Source organism: Harpia harpyja, chromosome 10, assembly GCF_026419915.1.
Source record: "Harpia harpyja isolate bHarHar1 chromosome 10, bHarHar1 primary haplotype, whole genome shotgun sequence".
NCBI lineage: Eukaryota > Metazoa > Chordata > Aves > Accipitriformes > Accipitridae > Harpia > Harpia harpyja.
Genome location: NC_068949.1, coordinates 37,748,279 through 37,767,624, shown reverse-complemented (window position 1 = coordinate 37,767,624; position 19,346 = coordinate 37,748,279). Strand labels below are relative to the sequence as shown.

The window sequence follows — 19,346 nt, the reverse complement described above, 5'->3', positions numbered from 1 at the left end:
TACATTTGATTCATATGTTTTGTTAATAAGAACTACGTACCTATGTAAAAAGCTAGGGAATCCACAAATAATTAAAACTTTTTTCAGATGTTTCTTGACCCAGACCCCATGGAAGTCAGGGTCACGTAACAAATGAAGGCTTTAGCACCAAAATTCTATGTATCAAGTTCAAAGTTCATTAACAGGACTGGATCACTAGAGGTTTCAATTCATATGAACCAAAGGGTAAATTGCCTCTTTCTATGCCTCTTTCTTTCAGTAGGCATCTGGTAAATGCTTGAAAAATAGCCTTCATTAGGACTAAAAGCCATGGCTGATAACATTTAGAAAGAATAAAGCAGTACAATCTGAAATGTTAAGGCAATGTATGTTTTAAAAGCAAGCAGAGAGAGAGAAAATTGGACTCTAATTTTTCTTTCCATAACGTCAGAAGCCCTTTCTTATAACAAATTTTCTTTCCTATTCAGGTGGGCTCACAGCAATACTCCTATCACTTCCTATGTCTTTTAAGTTTGGATTCTGAGCTGCTAAAGTCCCCCCAAAACATAGCCATTCTTAGTTCAAACCACCATCTGGAATTTTATGGTCAAAAATGATCCTACAGCTGCAAAACTGTAGATAAATGCTATAGCTGACACAGAATTCTGGAAAACTTGCCACAAAATTCATTTAACTTAGAGGGAAGGGGAAGGAAAGAGATGCAACGAGGTAAAATGAAACATGAGAATTGTCCACAACAGAAATGGTTCAATTACAGCATAGAGACCATGTTCTACAAAGCCTGCATGTGCCAATAATCCTTCATCACATGGGCAGACTCACTGAAATCACTGGGTATCCACAGTAATACCCTATCTTGTTACAAGTTTACTTTATATTGGATGCAAGTGAAGCATATTTTCTCTAACAAACTAAATTTCCCACTAGTATGTGATAAAATGATCATCTGAGAAAGGAGACATAAAAACTTGAGAATAATTCAGACCCATAATAACTGCCAGAGAAATAAGTGCTTTCTCCTACTCAAAGCTTATCACCATGGTGTGAAAGGTTTGGGGTTTTTTTCTTTCTTTGTTTTATATAAGCTTAGTTATAGTCTGTTTTATTAATCCTCCACAAACATAGCTTTAACATTAAAAAAAAATTTAAATAGGAACAAGTAGTAGATTTCAACCAAAAGGCCAGCAATAAAATCTGCCAGACAGAAAATTTTACACTACAAGTGAATCGTGTACCCCTCTTCATAATTAAACTAACCACAATAGTAGGCGAGAATAACATTGGTACTTCTACTCCAGACTAAATAACCAGCATGTGAAGAAGCAAATAAATCAAAGTTCCAATAGACATGACAGTGAATGAGCATGCAAAAAACTAGAACAACATATTTCTCTCTTCAAGAAAAAAAAATTTCTCTCCGGTAGGTTAAAAAAAAAATTTTCAGAAATTAAGTTTTTCAAAAAACTGGCCTTCAATACTTAACAAATCTTAGAATGATGTTTCACAACAATAGTGTAAGACCAGAGTTTTATAGTAGTTTTATGCATTTCAATCAAATTTTTGGTGTGGATAAAGCACAACATGGTGCTCTTCCTCTTATTCCCATTCTCTTTTATACTTTTTCAACATTGTTATAAAATTTCAACACTACCATCAGAGATAATGCCAGGAAGCATAAGAATCTTCTGAGTTTTGAAGGGATTTCCCCAGCCCATAAATCTGCTTAAACAGTGTTTATATACATATGCATACATGCAAAAAAAGTGGAACAATTTTTTAAAAATTTATTATTCTTTAACGTATAAATATTACTTTGAAATTTTATATTATGCATTCTCTGACTACTTAAATAACTGAGGGACTCAGATCAATTCTACAGAAAACAAGGAATCAAAAAAAAGTAAGAGAAGATTATAATTTGAATTAGTGGATATATAAATATTCCTAAAAATGGTGTAGATTTTCATGTTTATTCTATTCAAATAATATCTTAGATATGCCATGTATAAGATAAAAAAAATTTCTCTTGGTTTATTTAATTCTAGCATTTAAAATCACCCCTAAGAAAAACTTGCAGTTCGCAAGGGGAATCCTGGACAGACATGGCAGGTTATTTATAAAAAATAGCGTTCTTTTTCTCTTCTCTCCCATAGTAGCAACATGTATACACTTTAGAAAGAACACTATATACAATGATGAATTAAGTTATTACATTTCAAAAATCAGAATGAAAGTATTACAGCAACATTAAAGACCCTTCAAAATAACGAAATTCTTGTAATAAGCACTGTTCATTGCATTCTGTTTTGCCCTTTCCTTTTTTTGCTCTACTTATTCTTTTTCACTCTATCTACTCCATGGTAAAAACAGCAAGCCTGTGGTAAAAAAGTAAGTTTCATCACAACAATAACCACTGTGTGGAATTTTTGGTTTCAACCTTTACCCCCTTTAGAGTACCACGGCCATGTACAGAATAACACACAGCCAAAGCCATTATACTCCAAATATGTATGAAATGCTACTGCTTAACAAGAAATCTGACCTACATAATTTGAAGGAAGAGAGATGAGGTTTTATTTGTTTTGCAAAATTCATATTTTTCATTCTGAAAACAGGGGTGTTCTTCACTTTAAAAAAAAAAAAAAATCAGGATTTTTTTTATCAGTACATGACAAAAATGGTTTGAAAGCGACTTACTGATGTAGTATTCTTGCACAATGCTTGTGTAACCATATATGGCAGAATATCCAAAAATTATGATCATAACCACATCTCTGCTGTCCAGCTCTACTATGTGTGCTGAATGACCTTCCACAGCATATTGTTGGCCGTGTACAAGTACTGCAGGAGTTCTGGTACTCCATGTTTGACTGTGTATGTTGAAAATCCACAGCTCATCAGTAACATTGCCATTATTTGTTTCAATTTTGCCTCCATACATGTAGATGTCTTCCTGTAAAAATTGGAAGGGAGAGAAGAGAAAGCAAATAATGGATTACAGAAAGATAACATCTGAACTGCATACTTCTGTGCTACGTAATATTTCATAACTGAACAATCTGATTTAAATCTTCCCATTTAATCTTACATTAACCAGCTCAATATCAGACACTAATCCCAGACAATGATATTTAAACTAAACCAACAATGATAAGGAGACTATTTCTCTTAAAAATAAACCCAGCCATGAAAATGACACCAAAATGAATCTCAACCAGATTACTTCAAGCAGAAAAAACTTTAATTACATGGATCTTCTAATTCATACTGCAGCATTCTGTTAAAAAAAAAAAAAAACACTAAACAGAAAGGATATTATATTGTTTTCTCAAGGAATAGTTCACAGAACTAAAATCTGATTTTCCACACACTCAGTCTATGGGGATTTCATTCAGCACACGCACAAGAGAGCACATTCTCTCTTAATAGCAAAGTAACTTAAGTCCTGAGAAAATTCACAGTCATCAGAGCCCAAAGAAAAGGGACAATGTGTGTATAGCATCCTCTTGGGCACATTTGCTAAAATCAAATCCTATAGTGGAATACTTTGAGTTCTTTTAAAGGGATGCAAAACATTTTCCAGTCTTCATGAGCCACAGACCTCAAACAGCAATGCCATCTGTTTTGATAAGTAATTAATTACTTACTTAAATATTGACTGAAAGCAAATCCTACTAAATCTCAGATTTCATCTAGAGTTGCAAACCAATACGAAGTCACAGAACAAATTCCATCTTGCGGGCTTCGCAGACTGGCTCAAGAGCAGTTTATCCTGGGTAGAAAAACTGCCTCTGGTTCTGAGAATGATATTTAGTCTTTGCTAGGACATACCAGAGCCACATACACTCTGCATTCCATCTGCATGGTGTTTGTACAGTTGGCAGTTGTCTTCTGCATACTGCAATGTAATATTCTAGGGTTTACCCTAAATTCAATCTTACTTGGTTAAAAAAAGGGAAGCTGCAGGCTTAGCACATTTGGAAAATTTTTGCTTGGCATGGAATACTGACACTCAGGAAAAGAGACTAGAAGATAAAGAAACTACCTAATATAAGAAGTTTGAATCAACCATGTGGAAATTTCAGCCTTATTGTACAAGGAGCTGATGGGATCTAAATAGAAAAGTAAACTGCATGCTATTATCATCATACACATCAAGAAAGATGAACTCAGACTGGCAGGCATGTAAAATATGGATGTTCAGTAGAATGACAGTCTATTTAGTCCAGCAAAACAAAGGCTTGAGAGGGTTATAATGCTGTCTATAAACCTACGGTTGATGGTAAACAACAGAGTCCAGGACCACATGAAAAACTTCCTTATTATTCAGACAGATTAGTCAGTAAATGACTGACCAAACTGTCTGACCTGTCTTCAAGAGTGCACTTGAAATTTCTGCAAGATTTTCAACTATTTTTTCATTTGAGGCAGGTAAACATTTCTTGATTTGGAATTTAAATCACTCCTATGCAGTCATACTCTGTGTTACCGAGTAGTTTGGACTGGTGTTGTTTGAACAAAAGATGTTCACATCCTTCAGCAAGAATTCATAGTAGGATTAGATATGTATATCTGAACCCATTCTTTTCCTATGAGATAAAATAACATTTCAAAGAGCTTGGTGAAGACCCACAAAAGCTGTAAGGAGACCGTGCACTGATCCAAAGGAATGGTTTGAACAAATATTCTTCTTAAAAGGGTCCTAATATGGCTCATTTGTTACACTGCCACATAGATCTCGAAAGGCAAATCAGCATTGCTAACATAGTGGGCTATTTATTTATTTATTTTTAAATGCAGATAATAGACTACAGCAGAAAGAGAGCACTAATTAGGGAGTTGCAGGTGCTATATAACAGTATTTGAAAAATATTTCTGACACCGAGGAAAGACACTACACAAAAAAAGGTGACCTAAAGAGCTGCATGAACTTTGAAGCGATTACTCAGACAGCTGACAGTAAGAAAGTCCTCCTCACAGTTCTGCCTAAATGATTCAAAGTTCAGATAAAAGAACACTTCTGTGAGGAGCAATCTTTATAAATGACACAGCAGATCCTGTACATAAGACTATTCACAGAGAAAAAGACAAGAAGGTCATGACAACTGCTTTATCAACCACAAAAACAGATTTAACTAAGCTTCACTCAGGGCTATTTCTGAGATTAAGAAGCTCCTAGTGCTGCTGAAAAACACTTTGAAAGTTAGTGATGATCAGCTGAACATGGAGAAAGAAAGGCTCACAGACCAAAGTCAGGAGAAGAAATACAGAATAAAAAAAAAAGTTACACGCACAGTTATTGTGCTGGTTTTGGCTGGGGTAGAGATAATTTTCTTCATAGTAGCTAGAATGGGGCTATATTTTGGATTTGTGCTGAAAACAGTGTTGATAATACAGAAATGGTTTTGTTATTGCTGAGCAGTGCTTACCCAGAGTCAAGGCCTTTTCTGCTTCTCACCCCACCAGAGAGGAGGCTGGGGGGGCACAAGAAGTTGGGAGGGGACACAGCCAGGACAGCTGACCCCAACTGACCCAAGGGATATCCCAGACCATATGATGTCATGCTCAGTATATAAAGCTGGGGGAAGAAGAAGGAAGGGGGGGACATTCAGAGTAATAGCGTTTGTCATCCCAAGTAACCGTTACGCATGATGGAGCCCTGCTTTCCTGGAGATGGCAGAACACCTGCCTGCCCATGGGAAGTGGTGAATGGATTCCTTGGTTTGCTTTACTTGTGTGTGTGGCTTTTGCTTTACCTATTAAACTGTCTTTATCTCAGCCCACGAGTTTTCTCACTTTTCGCCTTCTGATTCTCTCCCCCATCCCACTGGGGGGGAGGGAGCAAGCAGCTGTGTGGGGCTTAGTTGCTGGCTGGGGTTAAACCATGACAGTTACACAGGACAAAAACCAACATCCTAGGCACATAAAGGTGGACATTTATCTGGAAAGCCTAATCAGAAAGAGATTGTAGGAAGGTTACAAGTGCAAATGGTCCTAAGCATTCACAACTAAAGGTCTTTCACCTAAAGGTTGTGAAAGAAAAGAATGAATCCGCTCATAAACTTATACTACTTTATAACTTACAAACTAAGTATAAATCAAGGTATATGCTAAAGGTGAGGCTTTCTGACAGACACAATACACAAGACAGAGTTTCAACAGTGCTAGTACAGAAAAACTGCTGACTTTTAAATGAATAAAGCATTCTAGATATTTGTTTATAATAAGATAGCATACCACAATAGGAATGAGATGAAAAACAACAAGAGTATGAAACAGTGTCCTTGTGAAATCAGTGAGGAGAAAGTGCCAAGAATCTGGCCCAGATGGAAGATGTTAAAAATTGTACTCCTCAGCTGGAGGAGGGACAAGACCAAGAGGCAAACTATCCAAGGAACAGATTACAAAACTACAGGCAGATAAGCACCAAGAAGATACAAGGTCTCCAACACACATATTTTAAAGTTTTGATACCACATGTCAAAAGCAACACTTTTAATCAGAGTGACAGATAGTGAAGGTGAGCATTTACTCAATAAATTAACCTTGGTCATTTTAGACATATTACTTCACATTAATAAAATCACCTAAGAAGTTACAGAAACCTTTAAAGATCCTGTGTTTTTTCAATGAAAATTTCATATAAATATTACCATATGCAAATCGAAGTATATAAAACTACACTGTATATTGAACTTGTAATTCAGAGTTCCTGTTCAGTAGGGAATTACAGCAAAAATGAGAAATTTCTTGCTGTAAACTGAGCAGGTAGGCAGCTAGCTCATTCATGACATTCCCACCTACGGATCACATCAGTTGGTTTCCTGGCAACAGTTCAGGTGCAAGCCAACAAAACAGCCAGTGTAGCTCCTGTTAGTTTCAATGGAACCAAAACTTTCCAATAGATGTTTCCATTTTCTCAAATCAGCTTTTTTCTCTGAGAAAATTATTTCAGTAAAAAATTTTGATGAACCATAATGATAAAGAAAGATGACAAAAGGTATATGGTCTGTAAATAGTTGACCGTGCATATTGGGCAGAGAGGATGACAGCAGAAGGCAGGAATCATAAGACCAAAGCCAGAATTTGAACAAAACAGTTAAATCACATTTCTCAAGAGAAGAAGAAAATATTCATTTGGTCTAGTATATCTCTTACAGAGTAATGATTGACACACACATTTCAACTAGCCAAAATGGAAACAAGAGCATAACTCAAATACAGGATAAAAAGTAAATTGTCGCAATTTGGAAAGCCTGCTGGAGGAATTAAGACAACTTAAGGCAGTAAAATTCCTCTTAATTTCTTTACCTTATTGATATCATCATGATTTTTGGAGAATGTGTTTTTTAAGTAACTAAATTCAAATAAAATTAAATGTCTAGTGGGAGAGAGTAAAAAAGAAGGAGACGGACTCTTCTCAGTGTTATCCAGTGAACAGACCTGAGGTGATGGGCACAAATTGGATTACAAGAAATCCAATATAAATGTAAGAAAAAGCATTTATTTTTACAGTGAGGATGGTCAAAGACTGGAACAGTTTGCTAGGAGATGTTGTGCAGTTGAATATCCTTGGAGATATTCAAAACCCAACTGGACAATGTCTGGAGCAACCTGCTGTTGTCAACCCTGCTTTGAGCAGAGAAGCTGGTCAAAATGATCTTCAGAGGTCCTTTCCAACCTCAACTATTCTTTATGAGTCCATGAAAACAAATTTTTAATACAGGCACACCTCTGGCAAGCCTCTTCCTTATTTAATTTTCTATTACAAACAATAACAAAAATAATTCATTGGCTGATCATGAACAATATCCAAATTGTAAAACTAAAAAATTATTCTTAAAAAAAAACCAACCAAACAAACAAACAAAGCACAGAAACTTTGAAGTCACTTAATTTGTGTGACTAAAGAGATGACACAGGAAAAACTAACAGACTTCTGGTAAACAAATGGCAATTGGCTTAGCAGTCTGAACTTTAAAATTGAGGGCAAAATTCTTTTAGAAGCCTGAAAGAAAATAAAATCTTTCAATGTGCATTTATCCTTAGAGTTAAACTAACAAAGCAAATGGGGATCTACATGAAAGCACTAATTTCTCTAAATTAATAAAGGCTCCAAATCCAAAAATAAATCCACCTTTAAGTGAGTAATCATGAATTAAAATGGTTATTTGTGCATTTGAAGTTTCATAAAAACTGACAAAGTAACCCACAGAATTTCAACAAAATAGGTAAATGAATACTTATTTTTAATAGAGGTAAAAAGATAAAAAATTGCAAAAATGACTGGTGATTCAGTATGCTTTACTTCAGCTGTCTCATGTTCCTGACTTCCAAGGCTGTGTACTTGTCCTGAAAAACCATGCCCCAGCAGTATCACCTAGCTTTTGCATAGCAGTTTTAACAAGACTTCAAATCCCTTCACAGGGGAGCATTTTACAGTGAGAAAAAACTGAAACAGAGCAAGTAAGTTACTCAATAAGATCACCAGAAGAACAAGTAAGAGCACCCTCTTGTCCGATAAGTCCTGGTCAACAGACTCTCCAGACCAGAGTAACTCTTCTACTTACTTCACATTGAGTCCTGAACAGACAGCCAAAATCATTAGTTCCTTTGACCTTGGACAGGCTCTCTTCCCTACATCATATCTTAGTATTAATATCGATTTTATATTTTATATAAATGCAGTAATTCAAGACTTTTGTAAAACTTATATTTTTATTCTTCAGACTTTGCAGTTTTTCTCCATTCCTAAACAATACTTATCAGCTGCTCTGACTGTAGCTGGGAACGCTACACTGTTATGCAAATCCTGCCTGCATTCCAAAAGAATCTTATCTGGTAGTTACCATGAAAAAAGTGTAAAAGAAATGCAATAAGGGGGTAATTTATAATCCATTTCTAATGAATTGGAAGTAAATTAATCATGTTAAAATAACCACATAGTTTTCATTTTGTATTTCTTAACTGTATCATGGCTACACAGAAAACTTTCTCTCTCAGAATCAAGTTTTCTGCCTTAATTCTTATATAAATCCAACCCATTCCTGAAAATTTGGCCAAAGAATGCTATTCACAAACCACTTGAAGAAGAGTCATTCTTCATTTTCCTGAAACAAGACTATGAATCTGTTTTCCTCCCATAGACTGTACCCGTGCATTAGTATATAAATTAACTTTATGTAAACTAACAGGACTCAAAAATTCAGCAGAACTTTTGTTCTCTATACTTACCCGAAATTTCTAAAAGTTTAGTCGAATCTGTACATCATTAAAAAGTTTGGGGATTTTTTTTTTTTCCAAACAAAATATAAGTAAGACTCAAAAAAAAAAAAAGTAATCTGGCAATAAGTCATCCATCACAAGCCTGTTTTTTGCATTCAGTACATGCCAGCTGGTTTAGGACAGTCTAATACCTCCTCTTGCTTTCCCCAGACCATTACGTCTTTTAATATTGTAACAACATCAAGAACATTCTTTTATGTGTTGTATCAAAAGAAAAAAACAAATAATCAACATCTCTACTTGATCCCATAATCCTCCCATTAGATCAGGACTGACAGACTGGAAAGCAGTCTTCACTTAACTCTTCCTCCTGCAGTCTGCTTTATTATTCTTAGCTTATTGTGTAACTATATCCTCACTGAATAAGAACCTGAATGAGAACCTGCTAAGTTACACAAGGAGCATATTATAACCTAAGTTTCCCAACAGGACCAAATTCAAGTTCAAGACAGTACATACTGCAGCAATTTTCATGTCAGGAGGTTAGCCTAATCAAGAGCGCTAACACTTTATTTCTTCATTATTTCCACAGTTTTTCCACATTGTTGCTGGCTACAGTTAAAGGTATTAATTCATTGAAGGATTCAATTAAGTCGGTTCCTATATACCTTAAAAGCCAGTAACTTTTTTCCTGGACTACAGTGGCATTCAAAATATAGGTCTGGAAAATAAGGTAGTGTGCTTTTGGAAAAAAAACCAAAATTTTAAATTTACTTGTTTGCATTAACATTCCTACATTTAACAGAAAACTAGGCTGAAGAAAAGCATGCAAATAAAACTATGTGAACAGAGCTTTAAAAGTGCTGAAGTTAAAAGCTGGGATTTTAGTAGAGATGTCAGTCTGATCTTTTGTACATTTAATATTTGGACTAAACATATTGGAAGGAAGGAAAAAGTTATGGAGACTGCACAGAAAAGTACTAACCAGGCATCTGCCTTGAGATCTGCTAGACCTAAAAGCCAATCATGCTTAGACTTCAACTTTCAAACCAATTGGTATATAATGTTGAAACAATGAATGAAAAATATCACATTTCTACATAAAGGAACAAATCTCTTGATGATTAAGGTCCATTTAATTGAAGAGGAACTCTGAATAGGCTTTTACCTAGACTACATGCAAAGAGTGTGTGACAGGTCATCTCACCTACTTCTCATATACTTCTGAGGTCTGCAAATCAGAATTAGAAAGCAAGTTGTGCATAAGATATAATTGAAAGTCATAAAATAATAAAACTATGCAACTTGGTGGTACAATCTGCTAATAATTATTAATAGAATAGTTAGAAAATACTTTCACATTCCTAGTGCTGTTCCAAATCATACTACAATAGCCAACAAAATAGGCATTAAAAGAATAACAATAAACCAATTGGTGAAAGATTTTGTCTCACTCATATTAAAGCAGAAAAAGATTTTACCCTTTGTTAACACTAGCTTTTGATTAGACTAATAAAAAAAAATACCAGAAGAGATATACAGACTCAACATCAATACCAATTAATTTGGAAAAGGAATCAAAACAATTGCCCGCTTTTTAATAAAGCTTTAAAATTAGAAGTAACATTTGTAAAACTCAAATGAGTCAAATTAAATTTGACTACATATAAAATGATCCATATACTGGAAAACAGCTTTACGATTACTTACTTTACGATTATCAGCCTGCCTGTTTGCTTCACTCCTATTGCCAATCTTAAAGGAAACAAATCTTAATGCCCAGTCATCCTTCCTACTGTCTTGGGACCACTAGCAACAGTTTAATTACAAGGACGAATTCTGCAATACAACCACAAGCTCACTACCGAGTAAACTCCCAGCAGTGACCATACACACACCTTGTATGTATGCAACTCCCCTTCTACTTTATTCCAGGGATCTAGTATTTTTCAATTTACTGTCTAACTCCCTATCTAGTCACTGTTTAGCAAAGCTATATGTACCTACTTTAAAAATATCACAAGCCATTTCCACCAATATCTTTATAATCATATTTCTTACATGAATTATTTCAAAGTATGTTGATATTTTCAGTATCAAGATGCCAGGAACTATATACAATCTCCCAGATACAGAAGAAACAATTGCTAACAGAGATAGGTAGCACCTTTCCAACAACCAGTCTGAAGAGGCACTGGAAAGTAATACTATCTAACAGTTTAGTTGGTCTAAAAGCAAGAACACTCTTATACTCTCTCCTCTTTAAATGCATAAAAAGTCTTAGTCACTTGTTATAACTATACATCAGTGGGAGTCTTCTGATCTTTTTTCTTCAGAATAAAGTACAGTACTTCAATTTTAACTAAAGAAGCTTTCTGAGGGAAATAGGCACAGTAACTTATTTCATTCTCCACAGTGTCAATTATATAGCTTCAATTTACCTTGCACCGCGATCAAGCAATACTAGCTCTGTGCTCTCACTCCAGTCTAGCGCTAGGCTTTGAAATCTCAGGAGCTCAAGTCAAAAACTTAATCTAATTTCTTCTCTGTGGATATTTTTTACTCTCAAATAGAAAGGAAACTTTACACAATGACTAGTACACAGCTCAAAACACAGCTCAAAGCTGCCATCTCTAGGTATTATATTCCTTTACTCTTCACACTAAATTATTTTTCTGTTTTTTCAAGAGACTGACCATCTGAAAGGAAAAATGTCAAAAGTTTATCCTAACAAGTTAATTTAAAAACTTATTGCAAAAGGATGTACTTTTTCTTTTGAAATTTCTTCAACTTACATAATCAGCTCCTTTCGGCCCATGTAATTTTTGATATTTGACATAATCAGTAGTACAAGCAACATATTAGTTAATTATTTGACATTAGTGGTGCTGTGTTCATTATTAGTGAATTCTGTTTACTAATAACATGCACCTTTGACAACAGCAAGAGCTTCTTCACTACACACTTGCTTGTAGCTTTCATTAATATTAACAAGAGTTGCACTTCCTCACCAAGATCCAGAAAGATCTCTGAATTAACAAAGGTCTATTATATTTAATATTTGCTGGTAAAAGTATCTCTAAAATGGTTACTTTTTAGTCTGCAATATCTCAAGAAAATATTAGCACTGTCAAATGAAAAGGTTAAATGATATTTTAAGCCTTTATTCTGAACTGCTAAATGATACATTACTTGAATGTTTCCCAACTAAAAGGTCCACATTCTACAAGAACTGTAATAACCAAAGATACCAGTCAGAAAGATCTGACCTTTCAAAGAACAGATAATACATTAGTAATGAATCAGGGAACTGATGAGAAGAAAAGCATTTTTTGAGTTGATGTTGGGGCACACACAGACTCTAGTTCATGTTACTACTGAAAAACACCTCAACAATATTAACCATGCCATGTACAGATTCAACATCTCTGGAAGAGCAACAGATGCCAGGGAAAAAAATAAAAATAAAAAAAAAATCCACCCACACCTACAATTCTGCTTAACTTCAAAAGGAGCGCTATATAGAAGGAAGACCGATCATAAAAAAGAAATTAAAAGGTACAACTAAAAGGATAAAATCTTTAATGAAAATATGAAGACATTTTAAGGACATCTGCTCATATCACATGAATGCTTCCAATTTAAAAAAAAAAATTCCCATTACAAATAACAAAATAAATAAAGCTTAACTTAACAAGAGGATAATGGAAACTGTTCAAATAAAAACTATACTTCAAAATAAAGGTTCAAAACCTCCAGCAGACTAAAACGCAGGCACATATAAAGGCAAGCCATGAAACAGTTTAATGAGCAAAATTATATATAAAGTACTAATACATCATTTTTCAAACACATTAGCAATACTGCCAACTAGATAATTTGTGGTGTCAACAGACAGTCTCAAGGAGTATTCTGAGAAGATAAAGCCACAGCAATAAAATGAAGTTAATTTTCCCATGCGAGTTCTTCATGGTAGACTTTACATGTATTTCCACAGCAGAAATTAATAACAGAATGTTATAGTAAAAAAACCAAAACTGACAAAACAATCAGCAACTAGTCACCAGGATGAGTTCTGAAGGAATTTAAGAACAAAACAGCTGACTCCTGTCTGTAGTGTGTAAATCCCTCCTTAAAAATGTGCCAGTACCAAAAGACTGAAAAGCAACAGGCAGAAAGGACAGAATTCAGTGAACACATGCGTAAGACAGACAGACTGAGGAAAAGACTTAACAATTTTTCAAAAGGGAAGTTGTATCTTGCAAATTATTGGATTTTCCTGAAGGAATCAAAGATCTGGTTGACACAATTACCCGGAATTTCCAAAAGATGCTTGATAACGTTCCTCATGCCTTAGAGAGACTAAGACGCTCTGGAACAAGCAAGGCAGATAACAGAAGGCTAAATAATTCGATAAAGGAAAGTTTGGGGAAAAAGAAAATGGTCACTTATTAAATGAAGAGTGGTCGTTAGTGGTGTCCCACAGAGATCTACAGTTGGGATTTGTTTGTTTTTCAGTATGTTGAACAATCTGGCACAGGGATGAATGGAAAAATGACAATGTTTTCTGACAATACTATGTTACTCAAAATAGTTGAGACAATGGTCAAAAGCAAAGAATTGCAGAAGAATCTCATAATACTGAATATGCAATACAAGGACAAATAAAAAGGTAAATAAATGTTCACACAGATAAGCATGAAGTGATGCATACACATAAAAAACGATTTTAAGATTGTACGTACAGTGGTGGGTTTTGAATTGACTAGAATGAGATCTTGAGGTTATAACTGATATTTCTGTGAAAATACCAGTTCAAAGCCAACAGCAGATTTTCAAAAAGCTAAAATACCATTAAGAATCAGACCATTAATTCTATGACATTAATCTCTGAGGTACCAATACACTAAAGATTGTGATTCCCCCTATCTCCAAAGGGATATAACAGAACTAGAGGAGGTAAAGGCAATGGCAATAGCTTCCTCCCAGAGGATTATTAAAAATGCAAGGAATTTTCAGCATGAAAAAGAAATGAGAAAGAGAGGATTGTGGGGTGATTGCTGGAGGTGACTTGTTGATATGACACGCCCCCCTCAAGGGAAGGTCAGCCTCCAGGGTGGAATGCAGAGGACACATAAAGAATCGGTTCCATGGTAGTTCCCTGAGCAACAAAACCTGCAAATTTTAGATGTTGGCAACACCAGGGGAACTTGGTGTGCTAACTCTGAAAAGTAACATGGAGGGTGGAGCGGAGTGGAGATGCTGCGGCCGGGCTCTGTGATCACAGGGATGGGGAACTGAAACGATAGGAACAAGAATGGTTGGTCCTGCATTGAATCCACCGAAGCAAGGAGGTAAAATAATGGGCATTCTGTCAACCTAATGACCTACTTTTGATTTATATCACATGTGCCCTGTTCTGGAGTACTGACATGTAACATGTCCTTTGGGTGAACTTTGTTCATTATAATATCATTATAATACCAAAACACACCTCCATCCCAAAAGTTACCCACCTCCAAGGTGCAACCGCCCCCCCACAGAGAATGCGCTCTGAATTTTTTCTAGCGTATACCTTTAAAAGCAAAGCGAGACAACTTTATACCAATCAAAGTAAAGGTATGTATGACTAGAGTCACTCAAGCTCCACCTAAAAGGAAAAATAGTATAAAAAGACCCAAAAAGAAGATGACTGTTAGGGAAGATACCATCATAGACAAGGCGGGAGGACATCGCTGACTTCTGGGATCAGTCGACAGGATGAACCCCTCTTCCCCCCCCCATAAGGACGCCTATTGGGTGAGATTTGAACACTTGGCTGTACCGAGTGCTTCCCCAGGAAACTTAGAAATCTATATAGAGTCGCTTTCTTTTTTGATTTTGCGCGCTGTATTCGATATTTGCATGTGCTTTGCAGACAGTGTATTTATCACTGGCAATCTGAAAGAACCCGTACTGTTGCTTTAATAAACTGTGCTGCTCATTAATCTAGTCGTGATAGTTCGTTAACGCAACCAGACTCCCTAAGTGTGGTAATTCTCGTGCATTGAACGCAGCTAAGCCAATAGTGCAGTGTGCTATAAGTACATCCGTCATCGTGACAGTTCTGTGACCAGACTTAAAGCGCTGAATTGGACATTACTCAGAAACTAAACCTAGCCACCCCCAGCCCCTCTGACATCTGAGGATAAGCTGGAACGCAAGGGGGTTTATTTTCTGCCAAATTCCTTTACCCTTTAACGCAACAGAAGGTATGATGGGTTTACCAAAAATCATGAGTGGTACAGAGAAAATAAATGGAAAATAATATTAGTAGTAGAGATTATCAAAATTAATCCAGCTAGTACCAGTTTCCTACACTGGAATTCTTAGGCACAGGATGGTATCAATGCTAAAATAAATATATGGTCCAAAAATTTGGAAAAAATAAAAAACATGGATTCATAATCTTTCTGCAAAATTACTACCGTATCTTAGAAAATCCCAGCTGCAGACTGGGATGGTATTCTGAGGAAGCTTCTATATGTTCTTGTCATTTTTTCTGATATTCTTCCCTAGGCATTCGCTGTTATCCACTATTCAAGACATGTTACCAGGCTAGATGAACACTCTGGTCTGACTTGATACAATCTTTTTTGTTCTTCCCTACTGGAGATGTCTTATACCAACAACTCCGAATTTGCGATACAAATTCTGTATTTCTCTGTCATAGTTAAAAAGTTTGCCATCATCTGTACAAAGCTAAATTATGCACTGCATTCACTTTTGGTCCTTTATGTTTTGGAGACATGACTAACGCTAGTGAAAAATTAACAAATTAACAAAAGGCAATTTTATTTTTTTTAACAAAGGTCTTTTCTGCCTCTATAGTCTATCAGTACAAAGAATCTTTTTTTTTTTTTTTTTTAAGTTAAACAAGTCTTTAAATGTTCTTTCAATAAAGCAGCATGCAGACTACATGAAACCAGTAGAAGCAAAACTGCCAGTAGTTCATACTTATTTGAACTTACAGTAAAAAGATACTATAGAACAACCGTTTGTATTTTAATACTGCTCTGGTTCTGTAGTAAGAGTAATAGCACAAAAATAAAAATGTATGTCTTACTATCATGGCCTTTAGGGCATTAACAGGCCTTAATGGCCCTGACCAGCCTCACCCAGAGCTCAGCCATGGACCCTCAGTCCCTGACTGCCTGTGACCCTGCCTGCTGGATGGACCTGAACCTGCACTGTAGCTAGCTTATCTCCTGGATGGACCCCTCAAGCATATGCTGTAGCCTTCTCTCCGGTCCTGCCTCTGACCCTGTCTCTTTGTGCTCCTGATTGGACTCCCTGGATAGTCTCTGGACCTGGGTCATCGCTTACCACGTCTGGGGCTGTCAAAGGACCCTGTTACCAGCACCTGGGGATGGTGCCTGGTCAGCAAGGGCACTGCCCACTCTGGAGTCACCCTTGGCTCCCAGCTCACCTTCCCTTACTGCAATTCTAATTATATTAGCCCCCTTTTATTGGCAGGTTTAGCTTTGAGGGTTTATGGTCAGCTAATACCTGACTTAGATCTACTGTGCAATCTTTTTTCCAAAAATTGTGCACTACATCTCAGTACCGAAGAAGACACTAAAACAAAATGTTTAGGGACTAGAAATTAAATTATCCTCAAAAATCTATGTTCATGACGAATCATTTTAAGATCACTAATGGCACACACAAAGAAATTCATTAAATAGAATGCTGAAGAGTTCAAACCTGATATAAAGCAAGAGTGTGTCCATATCTCTGGAGTGGCCCTTTGGATACCGGTACTACGTTCCATATACTGCTTTCCAAATTGTAGCTAGAAGAGAAATAGAACAGTAAACATTTTCTACCGGCAGAGAAATAGAGGGTTTTGTATGTTCAGACTAACTTCTGTTTGGCAGACTTGACCAGTCACTGTTTATCTGACATGGTAATTTGTTAGCAGCAGTAACTTGATCACTTGTAACTGTTACAACAGTATGTTAACTTGTGATAGTGTAATAAGTGTTCATCAAAGCAGAACAGGAGCAGCTCTTTCAGGGACCCATCAACAATCTCAGAAAATGGGACTGTAATAAAAGTCACCAGACTTATAAGAAAGTTATGAAACTCAGTTGCTAAACTCACTGTTATTAGCTACATAAAAAACCCACACCCTGCTAAACTGCTCATGTCGCAACCTTTTGCACTACTTTGAAGACTTACTGTTGAGCACCCTCTCAGCTGCATGGCTGATTTTAATTTCCATTAAATTTTAATTAACAATTAATCCATTAGTGCATTAACACACAAGCTGGAAGAGAGCTAAAAAATAAACGACAGAAGTAGAAAAGAAAAACACCAAAGGTGATGGGATTTGTTTTGGATGATTGCAGACAAGTAGAAGAAAACAAGAGGTAGACAAAAATAGGAGAAATAAGCATGCTAAAAAACATATCCTAACACTTGCATTTGCCACATTTAGGGCCTCTACATATTTACAAGTTACCATCCAAATCACCTAGGTAATATTTACACCTGCTGCAACTTTGTTTTCAATAGGTGGTCAAATACACATATGTACAAACTGTCATAAACGTAAAAACTGAGATACAGATGACCTGCCTAACCCTACTGGCATGGCACCAACAGGCTAAGTGCATGCATTAAATACAAGTCTCCTATAATTATAAATTAACTTCAATAATGCAGATAGCATTCTAGATGTACTGTCTGAAAATATCAGCACATGGGTTTCTTTCACCATTTTATCACCACAAACATTTTTATGTTTTGCAGCAAAGTATAGCAACAGTTTTCACACAACTGAAGAATTTACATATCAGTATCAAATATAATTTGATGTTACCCATATTTTCACTTTTTTTAATCATAAGAAAGTTACAAGCAGAAAATAAGACCATTATTAAAGAATCTAAAAATATATAAACCTTTCCATTAAATTGCAGGATAGAGGCTACCTCCCTGGTAAGACTTGTTTTTCCTAAGCCACATCAGAAAGGATATGACAACGGAGAAATCACTTACTTCAACACCATTTGGAATGAACTGTAGTTAAAAGCGTATCCACCAATCACCCACATAAATTTCCCGTGTAGGACTGCCTTATGGGAAGCCCGGCCCACAGAAGGGCTGAACGGCTTTACGTTTGGTAAAATCCAGTAAGACTCCGTGGAAGGGACATTCAAAGAACAATCTGGACCTGTTTTGTAAACAAATGTGCAGTTTATACAATCTGTTAGACAGGAATGTTAAAGCCAATAAAGCAGAAACAGGGGAGGCTTAATTACAGATGTCAGGATTGCTCATTCTGATAAAATACAGTATACACTTTTATGTTTAACAGATGCTCAATGAAAAAAAAATTGACAACAAGGGATGTCAGTCAAATTGAAAGCGTTAGATTAGCTCAACCAATAATGATCCATTTCTGCATTCTTCTCAGAAAACATACTGTATGAGTCACAAATTGAGAGAAAGGTGTAATGCATCATATTTTTAGACACTGTATAGGTCTAAAATGTGTAGCACAATACACACTGCATGTTACCTCTGGAGAGAAACTACACTATATTTGAACTAGCAAATAACATTACAGTAAATTAAGTTACAATATAGGCTATACTATATTAAGTCTCAGGAATAAAAATTTGCCCTTTTCCAATGTCATTCCACATCATCTTTCAAGAGGAAAATACACTGTAAAGAGCTTTATAAAAAGAAAGATTTGAATATTTAAGTTTTTTAAAATTGTATAGATCATCCGACAAAGCTACCAAACCCCACAACTAGATATTATTTTAGAGTGTATTTTAACCAATAATTTTTGCTAAATAAGGAAATGTCAGCGAAATGCATCATTTTTAAGTTACAGGACTATTAAAATCAGAACAGCAGAAATAATTATTTATTTTTCATTTGTTCTGTAGTACCCAAAATGTGATTTCTTCATCATTAGTTTATGCACTAGACATTGGAAGAACTTTAAAATCTTGTTACTTAAAATCTGAATATATTCAGAACTTTGCTTAAAAAAAAAAAGACAGCATATGCATGCACTGTTTGCCTCTTGTCAGTGCCTGTACATCATTATTGACTGGCTT

At 35.7% G+C, this 19,346-nt stretch overlaps 1 protein-coding gene across 4 annotated transcripts in view; it reads right to left on the bottom strand.

The window, feature by feature from the left end:
* Nucleotides 1–19,346, bottom strand: part of ATRNL1 (attractin like 1) — a 542,514-nt gene that overhangs the window by 459,556 nt on the left and 63,612 nt on the right. For all 4 annotated transcript variants that reach the window (XM_052798373.1, XM_052798374.1, XM_052798371.1 and 1 more), the window contains exons 6-8: nucleotides 18,271–18,445; nucleotides 16,972–17,059; nucleotides 2,698–2,953 (exon numbers count right to left, since the gene is read on the bottom strand). In XM_052798373.1, coding sequence (XP_052654333.1) covers nucleotides 2,698–2,953; nucleotides 16,972–17,059; nucleotides 18,271–18,445 — 519 coding nt within the window. The remainder of the gene's footprint in view (nucleotides 1–2,697; nucleotides 2,954–16,971; nucleotides 17,060–18,270; nucleotides 18,446–19,346) is intronic.